The 11,434-nt window shown below is 34.7% G+C and overlaps 1 protein-coding gene across 1 annotated transcript in view; it reads left to right on the top strand.

Annotated features, from left to right (window-relative positions):
- The window catches only part of LOC111863653 (serine/threonine-protein phosphatase 2B catalytic subunit 3), a gene marked incomplete in the record, with an annotated part of 233,080 nt that overhangs the window by 208,915 nt on the left and 12,731 nt on the right, over positions 1 to 11,434 (top strand). The window contains 2 exon segments of the mRNA XM_033751146.1: positions 532 to 555; positions 9,372 to 9,450. Of these exon segments, the coding sequence (XP_033607037.1) occupies positions 532 to 555; positions 9,372 to 9,450 (103 nt within the window).

Below are 11,434 nucleotides of genomic sequence, written 5' to 3' on the forward strand. Positions count from 1 at the left end.
ATGCTCTGTCCTCTTTCTCTGAAACCTGTAGCAAATCGTACATTTATGAAGTCTTATGTATATATAATTGCATTTTATATATTATGTTACTTTTACTCTTTGGTATCATGAAACTTAGTTTTTTTTTTTATATTTGGCTAAAAATGACAACTGCTTCTGTATGTAATTTGGTTGATATTTTTATAAGCTTGCCACCTTATTTTAAATAAGAGTTTGATATCTTGCTTCATATCCCTTAGTAGATAATTTGAATGAGAATCTTGTTAAGAAGAAAAGGAAGAATATCTAACAACTAGATACTTCCTTTGATTGAACTCTTTATTAATTGTTTGACTAAATTTCAGTCTGACTTGTAGTTGTCCCTTTTCTGTGTTACTTTCCTTGAAACATTCAGATGTATGAGTTCTCCTGGAAAGGTCTTGATCTTCACACGTTCTCCCTTTTATTAGTATTTTTTCTAAACAATTGCACCTTCTGACTGCACTTTACCTTCTCTATATGCATTTGGACTCTCAATTGCTGGGTGCACAGGGAAACTTTTTATACAAAAGAATGGTAAGTTTCTTGTGCAACTTATGGGTTTCGTTTTCATTGTGATTTCTTTTCACGATTATTAAACAATAGAATTTCACCAGATATACTTAATATATTCACCTAGTTGTGTGCTTTACCATCTGTCTTCAATGGCTGACAACAGTTTGTGAATTACTCTAATGGAGATATAAATCCATAGAGAGGGAGAATTGTTTCTCCTCTTTTTGCCTTATGAAAAAGATTACTAATAATAGCATGCCCGGTGTGCTTTGTTTTATTTTAAACACATGCTATGCACTAAGTTAAAAAATGTGATACTCCTCACATTCCAAGAACAGAAATACAAAGGATTTAATTGATGTATGTGTTTCCACATGAGGTGTTCATAACACACCCCTCATCACCTCAAGACATTTGGAAATATGTTATAATTTGTTAAAATAATTTCAGTTTCATTATTTTTATGTTATTTATATTTGTTATTTGAACAAAGAATGCTTTGGTATACAGTTTTAGTCACCTTTGCTTTTATACATATCCACTTGAATGTGATAAAAAAGGTGTTTTTAGCATCATGCATTATGATGACTGTAAATTAAATTTAAATCACAGTGTATTATGATGACCCACCATATACATAATTGTTGAAACAGATTTTCCCAAAACCCTTGCAAACAACATCCATACTCATCCTGGGTGTTTTACATCATATCTTTCTTTCAAAAATGAGACACACAAGACACTTATTTCGTTTACGGATTTATTTTTCCCTCCTGCATATAGGTGTTGGTCTTTATATTAGATGTTAGTTAGGCCACAGTGTCTTACTTGTGTGTGTGTGGAACTCCTAATTTCTTTGAAGTGTTCGTATTGGTGTTGTGAGTATACATTATGCCTAACCTATCCTTCAAAAATCTTTGTAGTAGATGCATGCCTGCATCATTTGCTATTTATGTTGAAACACAAATTATCTTAGAGATAACATCAGTTTTTTATTGAATATATTTAGCTTTGATTAATAATGTATTTTTAAATAACAGCTGATTAGGAAAGTAATGTTACTTTAGGCTGAAGTTGGGTTTGTTTCAGTAAATTAGTTTAATCATAGAAATCCCTTGTTATACCATAGGTCTATGGCAGTGTTTCCTTTATGGTATGAAGAAGCACTTGCCCGTCTGCCAGAGAGCTGTTCTATACAGTACAAAATAAGTAAAGCCAAATTGTTTTGTAACACCTCTCAACTTTTAACCATAAGGTTTAGTTCAAAATAGTGGATGTTAAATACAGCTGAGATATATTTTAAATGTAAGCAGTTGTTTTCAGTGGTATACCAAGGAATTTTACATTTAGATCATATATGATATTATTGCTTGGTTTTTGTTCAGGATTAACTCTTAATGTGATCACTTTGTAAGAATTAATCTGCTGCCTCGCTTTATGAAAACAGTTGTGGAACAAATTAAATTATTTAATTAATTTTGCTTATTTCGGTAACATTGGATTTATACATCACTCGGCTCAATTTGATGAAATTATTACAGTATTAAAAAAAAAGAATGATTTTGACCATTTCAATGCCAGAAAAGCCAGGAGCAAAACTTTTTAGCCCAAGTTTTGACAGAATCAACTATAGATATGTCCTTATTTAATGAACCACAGGGGGGATGAATTTTCTTGCTTGAAATTGAGGTTTTCACTGAATAGGGATTATGAAAATTATATCAAGGAACCCATTTTCTTACTTATAAGAATTACTGTGTATAATTATGTTAAAATGATGTGCATACATAAGTACTTAAACTGTTGCTATACAAACAAATACAGTCACATTAGCAGTAATATAAAATTGGTTTATAAAACAATGAAGCTATATGAAATAAACACTGAAATAAAGAGACTCTTTCTACACAAGTAGATACCATTACATTATCAATAATATCAAATTAATTCCTAAAATTATTAACAATATATGAAATAGTTGTGCTGGAAAGATTTAGAGCAGAAGGAATGTGAGTGTAAATCATCGTTTCAGCCGCAGTCACGCTAAATGAAGATGTGAGTTCTGGAGAGATGAAAATTTCTTACTATGAGTGTAGGTTATTTGTTAATAAAAATTCACTAAATACAGGAAAATAGTATGTTATTTACATTTGGTTTGAACTTAAAAGAGATATTGATTGAACATGGGATTTTAGAAAATGTTGGCACGCTAAATTGGGTATTCACTGTATTCTGTCATGCACATCATTTTATTGCTAACTACATTGCAAGTTCAGTACAGAGGACATTTGAGATGTTTAGTCTGTGTTCAGGCACCAGTTTCTTACATTGCTCTTACTGGAAATGTTTTCATCCATGATATGTATACACTTGCCGTCTTGTAGTGCACTCAGTTTCACCTGTTACTTCATGACATGTTTTGGCAACATAGTGCCATCATCAGGTGCCCTAATTACGCTAATCTATTTCATTGCTTGCCTTTATAAAATTATTTTAAAAGTATTTAAAAAGTGCGTATTTGTCAACTATAATGAATTTACACACACTAAAACTTGTTAAGATTATTCATCTTATGTGTCTTAATTAAAACTTGTGTGTGGTTCTTCCACTATGGGGGTCATTTTTCTTATATTCTGTGTAAACCGTGTCTTGTGATGTGTGTTCCCTTCTTAGCTGTGAGTGTTGTAAGCTAAGAAGCTAAGAAGGGAACACATATCACAAGACATGGTTTACACAGAATATAAGAAAAACGACCCCCATGGTGGAAGAACCACACGCAAGTTTTAATTATGACACATAAGATGAATAATCTTAACAAGTTTTAGTGTGTGTAAATTCATTATAGTTGACAAATACGCACTTTTTAAATACTTTTAAAATAATTTTATAAAGGCAAGCAGTGAAATTGATTAGCATAATTAGGGCACCTGATGATGGCACTTTGTTGCCGAAACATGTCGTGAAGTAACAGGTGAAATTGAGTGCACTACAAGACAGCAACTGTATACAGATCATGGATGAAAATCAGTGCAACAGGATGCTAAAATACAACATTATGGAAATGTTTTAATTAAATTAAAATTGAACAAGTAAGAGCACTTTTAAGCTTCACTTTATAGTGATTTAAATGATTAGCACTGGGAATTCAGATGGTCATAATATATAGAAAATATTAAGATACTTAGTTTGAAACCTTTCCAATATATATGTTGTTCCATAATGAAAGAATGAGACCAGTAAAATAGTGGTTGACAGTAGATTCTGTAGGGTTCTGACAGTGATGTATGATGCTTGGAATTAGTGGGTATTGACATTGTCCAGTATTCTAAATAACACAGCATTTCAGAAACTGGATCTGTTTCCATCCTCAGTTGACAGCAGCGGGAGACACCTTCTCTATTGAGTCTGTTAGAGCTAATCTTGGTCCACTAATGGAGGTTAGGTTATTTTAAGGTACCCAACAGATTAGGTATCTCCCACCCTCTAAGCTGGGGACAGAAATAGATTCAATTTTCAGAATGTTGTGTCCTTTAGAATACCGACCCATGGACCAAGTCCAAAAACACAGTAATTCCAAATGGCTGTTAAGTATTGAACTTCACTTTTCATGATGAAATTGTTCTCCAGTGTGTGTTGGAGCTTTGTCATAAAAGTTATGTATAAATCCTATCCTAAGTAACTCTCTTTCATAAAACATACGTAGTATTGGCAGTTTCCTTGTTTGTGAAGTTTTCTTTGAAAGCCTGAATTTCATAGACACATTAAGATTTAATATTTTTACTGTAATCTCATGGCTGTGAATAGCCACTTCTAGCACATATATTTAACATACTTTGTGTGATACTAAGTATTAAGAAGTTTGAGATTTGTAGAAGTGGATTTTTTCTGGTGTTAAATAATTAGATTATATTATGTTGTGATATGTGACATTAAGGAACCAGTATACTTTCATCACCATTCTCATCACATCATCATCATCATCATCATCAGTTTTATGTTGCTTTGTACAGATTGCTTTAAAAAAAGATTACAAGTTCATTGAAACCCTCTTTTCAAAATGTTTATTGCATTTTCCAGACTGCTGATTGATGCAGGACTGAGCACTTGTAACATATTAATAATGTAGACTGCTACCATCTGTTATAGAGAAAGTATGAATGCAGTTTTAAAGTGCCTCAACATTTAACTTCCGTTTTCAAAATATTACTCAAAGAAACGTAGTTGTGTTATGGTAAAGGGGCAGAATGTTTGTTATTCCCAGTACAGGAAGCCCTTGATTGACAATTAATTAAACATTAAAGGAAATAACATCTTTTACATTTCTTATATGCAAAGTATTTATTTTAGGAAAATTTTATAAATGCTCGAGCATCTAATTTCTAGTCTTAGTGCACACAGTGTGGAGGGTATTCATTTTTTAGTAATATCACTTTTAATTAATTAAATATGGATGGCAATCTCGGTACATTTATTTAATATAACAAATGAAGTATCAGTTACAGATCATCATCATCATCATAATCATAGTCATTCGTTGTCATTATTAATGATGCTGTTATAATGCTGTTATTATTTCTGAGTTAAGTATACATTGCCTTCATGTGAAGCACATACTGTTGCAGTTTTTGCGATACTGATATGAATGTTCTGAAACAACTTTTCTGCTTTCTGGACCAGAGCTTGAGATATTAGGTTTGTCTTTTTACACACTGTTTGTTTGCCTTATTTTATGCATTACAGTTGCACACAGAGCAGTGACATAGTGGATTGGTGCAAAAGTATTTTCCAGACCTTAGCTTAACCACTTCACTGCTGACCCTTTGCCTCATCTACTGCTAAGTTTGACAATGTGAGAATATACTTCCACTCCTATATACATCCTCATGTATTGGTGCTACTTAATTAAGCACAGCAAGAAATTTACCTTGTACCCTCTGATTATATGCATATGAATTCAGTTTTACAGTTTTGCCATCTTTACATTAACTCTGTTATTATGAATGCCTGAAATCATTTTGGCCCAATCTTCTATTCCTAAGCTACTGCTTCAAAGCATTGCTTCTTCAATAACTTAATACTCTAGCAGTAAATAGCAAATTTAGTATTTATGCTTATGACTGGTACTGTAGCCAGTGCTACTTGCAGTTTGTACCTAGAGCCAGGCTTATTTTATATCTTAGTTTCTGAATTTGTATATGAAACAGAACTCTTCTGCTTCTAAAGAATGCATTGTATACATAATTTTTTGCTGTATTGTTTTTGTTCAACATTTTATATGGATGCACTGTTTTTTTTATCTCCATTACTTCGTATGTGTATCAACCAATCAACTGTGGATGTGGTCATTGTCTTCATTCACTCGCTCAATTGGATGTGGGATCGTGTGGTAAGTTTCATTAGTTGATATGCTCTCTGTGTATTTTGTAATTAGAATGTTGTTTGTTTTGATGTAAATGTACTAATATATGTCCATTGTAGTGTATTGCTTGAGGCTGCTTGAAAGAGCCATAGAATCAGATGGATGACTGGGATGACCTTTCTTTCATAAGGATAGTCTTAGTTTTAGGTGTTGTGGGGCTTGATAACGTGATGTGTTGGGTTGCATTCTTAAAACCTGCCTGAATCTGGTACTGATGTTTACAGTTGTAATCTCAAACGTTATTTCATATGAAATGAAAAACTTTTGGTCATATTGGGCCTCCTATGTGGGTTAGAGGTAATACTGCTCACTTCTGTTCAGAAGGTGCCCAACTCAGATCTCAGCAGACAGTCCTAACTTAGCTATTTTATGGATTTCTTCTGTTTCTTTGGGCAAATGCTGGAATTTGTGCCTGAAATTAGGCCATGACTGCTTCATTCCACATCTGGTTTAGGAGAGGTCCATTGGCAGGCACATGGACACACTGATGAACCTCGGGTTTGCATGAAAGTTGTGGAAAGTCATGACTGCTTGAACAGCTGTTTTACTCTCAAGAATGATTGCATCATCTGGATAAACAAATTAAATATGGTGGTCTTTTCACTGTTAATAATTTGACATTGAAAATTAAATCCAGCCATGATGTATTATGCGTTCACATAGCTGTATCTTTGATGAATGTTTTCATGCTCCCAGCCCTGCATTACAGCATAGATTCTAGGATCTAGCATGTCATGAGAAAATAATAACAAAGTTACTAGTATGACTTGTAGTTGTGATGTTAACATAAGTATATAGTTTAGTGTTGTAGTTTTTAGAAAATAATTTAATGTGGTTTATCTTATAGTGGTTTTGTATGAAATTAAATTGTTTAACATGACTTCCAGTAAGACAAATCAATAATTTTACATAGGCTTTGCCCTCCTACCATATATATTTCTGCAACTGATTTTTCTTTTAGTGTGAATACTTTAGACATCTTGAAATGTCTTTCATACTAATGATATTGGGCTTGATGAACTGGAAGTTTTATTCTGTAATTGTTTATAATTGTAAACTTATTTCATATAGTCTGAATTCACATTGTACATTCATTTTTCAGAATGCAAGTTTTATAAAATGTTTACTGTCTTATTCTGAAGTAGTTTGGGAAATAGTTTACAGCAATCCATTGAGAAGCACAGTTTTACTAAACATGGATTTTAGATATTTGCATTTTTCCTTTTTTGTCCAGATTCTGCAGCTATCAGAATTGGTTTTGTGTGTCCACTTTGGGGAGGTGGCATACACAAGAGAAAAATATTGTGGACAAGGCTGTAAAGTCATTCAAAACTAGTTTTTTTATTTCCATTTCGCAGTAGCAATTTGTCCTTCTGTAACATATTAATGTTTTATATCCTATGTGTCTACAGCTTTGTGGGACAATGGTTAATTGTCTTTTAGACTCATTTAGATATATTAGACTTTCATGATGTGAGTGATACCAGCAGCATTGGTCCTTTGACACCCAATATCCTGTGAAGCATTGATCTTGTCAACTACCATTATCACAACTCCTGTGCTTCTCAGGGATGTAAGCCCCACAGTTTTTGAGGGTTTCTGTATTTCACCTTGTTGCCCTATTTACAACTTGTATGTTGGTACTGATGTAGATGTGTTTAAAGTGGTAATATTTTAGCAGATTTTCATTTTATGATGTTTATGTTTTGTTACTCTTGGGCATGTTAGTATTTTGTGTTTACAATATTGGTTATTATTTATATACAGTTAGAATGACAATTCCCAAAATTTATATATATATATATGGTGCAATCATTGCAGCAAGAGTTGGGTGCAGATAATCCTGGTCTTGGGTTGTGGTAACTGATCATACTTGCATTAGGTGTGGTGTTTTGTTAAAATGTGACTAATTTTGAATAGTGCATGGTGATTTGCTAGAGTATGGGGGACAGTTTTCTGCTGAAGATTATCATTATGTGTAGCCATCATTATTATTCAACATGTTCTTATGTGCAATATTATTTTTGGCAGTGCAGAATTACTTTTCATGCTTTGTATTGTTCCTGTATATAGTTAATTTATATAACATTAACTTTGTGAGAAGAAGGGAAAATATTGACATGGTAATTAATACACATGCATGTGTATGGAAATGTTAGCATGTGGAGGAAACTGTAATAAAATAGTAAACGTATTAATTGTAAAGGAAGTTTTGTACATAGCAGAAAGTAACCGAGTGAAGGTAAATCAATGTTTCCATATTTACTAGAACTGTCATTTAGTTAATTCATGTTATGTGGGTCTCTTGTCACCACGGCATGGCGCATCCTCAGATTGCGGATGGAGAAAATGCCCTCCATTTATATGAGGGAGGCTGTGATTATATTGAATAAGCAGTCGTGGACAGCCAACATGGGGTGGTCTTCCAGCTTGGGGGTTCGGCATAGGGCTAACAACTCCTCACCCTCCAGAATAAGCTTGTTATGAAAACGTTAAAGAAGCCTCAGACCTGGACGGATTCGATGGATAAACGACTTAAGTGAAAGCAAATGTATATGAGATTTGTGGAAGAAATCTGAAAATATAAATTAGATTTAGTGGGAGTACAGGTCAGATGGCACAGAGGTGGCACTGAACCAGCATGCAAATACAAGTATACATTTTTCTATTGAAAGGGAAATGAGAACCGTGAATTACGTGCAGGTTTTTTGAACACAAGAGAATCGTATCAGCAGTTAAGAGGGTGGAGTTTGTTAGTAATAGGATGTCATACATAATATTTAGTGAGTGATGTATATGTGTTTAATACAGTGGTGTCTTGTATGTTTATGTCCAATGAAGCATTGTCTAAATAATGTTTAAAAATTCATTTCTTTCCTCACAGGAAACATATAAAGATGAACTGTTTAATGCTGTGTAAGGAAATAATCATTGTTTATTGCAAGAATAATAAGGAACCCATAAAGGCACTGTGTGGGTAAAATACAGAGATTTTTAATGTTAAGAAGATGGTTCATATAGTAGGCACCGAAGACTTAAAACAGCAGGACATTTTTACTTACAGGCCATTCATTTATGTTGTGTAAGCATAGTGTACGGGTCTGGTCAAGTGGAATTTGTGGTGGACAAAGTGGCGTTGGGGCAGGTTTTCTCCGAGTACTCGGTTTCCCCTGCCAATCTTCATTCCACCAATTGCTCCACAATCACCCTCACCTATCATCTGGGACTGGTACAATAAGCCAGAAGTGGCCACAGTACAAGGGACTTAGTCCAACTCCACTAGCAATAATAATAAAAAAAAAAGCATTGTGTAATTACAATTGACGATGAGTAATTCAGTATTGCAAACTGCACTTTAAGTCTGTGCAATGAAGATACAGCAGAATTTATAATGCCTTGTGATTACTTATAGGTGCAGCCGCCAATCTACGGAAAGAAGTAATCCGAAACAAGATCCGTGCCATTGGCAAGATGGCTCGTGTCTTCTCTGTACTTAGGTATGTCTTGAAACACAGTTTAAGTGATATGTCCTCTATTAGTGTATGTAAGCTGCTTGCTGTGTATCTAAATCAGTACAAACAAGAGAGAAAAAAATGATCTCCAATGAATTATGCACGTTTCCTGAAGCCATTCTTTGTTACTACACAGAAGTATTTTTTTCTTGTATTTTGTTAAAAGTTTCGGATACGAGCTGTAGACCCTAATGAGGCCTGTATTTTTTGTGTGTATTGATTTCGTTACAGTGAATTGTTTTTGAGAATTTTGATAAAGTATGGGCTACAATTGCCGATCACGGTGGCCACACGGTCTAAGGCATGAAATGTCTTCGCACACTCGAACACAGGGATCATGGGTTCGAATCCCACTCAAGGCGTGGAGGGTTGTCTGCGTTTATTTTGTGTATGAGTTGTCCTGTGTAGGTAGCGGCCTTGCATCGGGCTGAACCCCTATCCAAGGAGTTTTCCCCGACTGTCTAAGATTAAGAAAATGAAGTGAATTGAAGGGTTTAATGGATGCCCTATGCTCCAAGTGAGAGCAACAGGAATACAGGAATAGATAGATACATAAGTAGCTAGATAGAGAGACAGACTCATGGGCTACAGGTGACCGGTAGATATTGAAATTAAATTGGCTTCGATTATTTTAATGTAGATCCCCAGTACTAAATTTTGTCAAAATCTGTTTGATACATGCCGATAGATGTATTTCTTCCGTTCACTTCTTGCAAAGAATGAATGGAAATGTGATTTTGGAATGATAGAACTTGAATGTTATGTTTTTCTTACCACATTTGTTTTACAGATTTCACTTTTATACATCTTTACCACTTTGAAAGTTTCTTTTTCTCCCTTCTTGTTTTGAGTGAATTGCTGGTGCTGTTATTGTTATTGTCAAAATTGAAATAGACTTAAAATTAGCTTGATGAGGTCTCAGTTAGGCTACATGCTGAATGACCGGTGTTCAGTAACTGACAGAGGTGGTGGTCTTCTCTTCACCCACTCATCCACTCTGGCACCCACCCATCATCCTATTCAGTGGATACCAGGGATTCTTTCACTGGAAGTAAAGTATCCAGTGTGTGAAAATAACCACTCACCCAAATCTGATACATGAGTGCATGGTAATAAAAGTCCACTTCCCCATATGTCTTCATTGTATGGTGCTTAATTAACCCTTTGCAAAAGCACGTTAGATCATCAGTGTTGAAACTGCCAGAGCTGAAGAGATTGGTTCATTGTTAATTACGTAGTGTATCATTTCCCTCGGTAGATGGCATTGAGTGAGTGAGTGAGTGTAGAGGAAAGAACAGGCTTTCAGGGTATACACGTATACAGAGTGTCCCAGGAGGAAATGACAATATTCTGGTAGTTCATAGGATTTCATGATTTCTTCTAAGGAAGAAATCATACGTGCCCTATTCCGATTGGTTTCCACAATGATGCTTTTTTACTCTACAGTGCACTGTACACTGTACAGACAAGCCACACACCATGTCCTCAAGCCAGTTGCAAAGTGCACTGATGTTGATGGTGGAAATTTCAAAAATGTGTTGTACTAGGTAAACTGTACCAACTTTGTCACATGAACAATAAATATGAGTATTAGAAAGAGTACATAATATAAAATGTGTGGCAATAAAGAAACCGGATTACTTTTATGACTCATTTCCGGCCACGTCATTGACGAAGAGGAGGGTAGGGCATTGACCCTTGGACTTCCCTCTACCGTCACACAAAGTTTCATTCACGTGCATCGGTTAGTCTGGCCGCGACCATTGTTAGAAGCGGATCGTGTTTCTGAGCTCCGTCGGAATAATGCTGAGTGCTAATGCAGAACAACGTGCTAACATCAAATTCCTCACAAAACTTGGAAAATCTGCCACTGAAACTTACAATTTGTTGACAGAAGTATATGGTGATCAGTGTCTATCTCGCACGCAAGTTTTCGAGTGGTTTAAGAAGTTTATGGAGGGTAGGAAAA

The sequence above is a fragment of the Cryptotermes secundus genome, unplaced genomic scaffold, assembly GCF_002891405.2.
Source record: "Cryptotermes secundus unplaced genomic scaffold, Csec_1.0 scaffold234, whole genome shotgun sequence".
NCBI lineage: Eukaryota > Metazoa > Arthropoda > Insecta > Blattodea > Kalotermitidae > Cryptotermes > Cryptotermes secundus.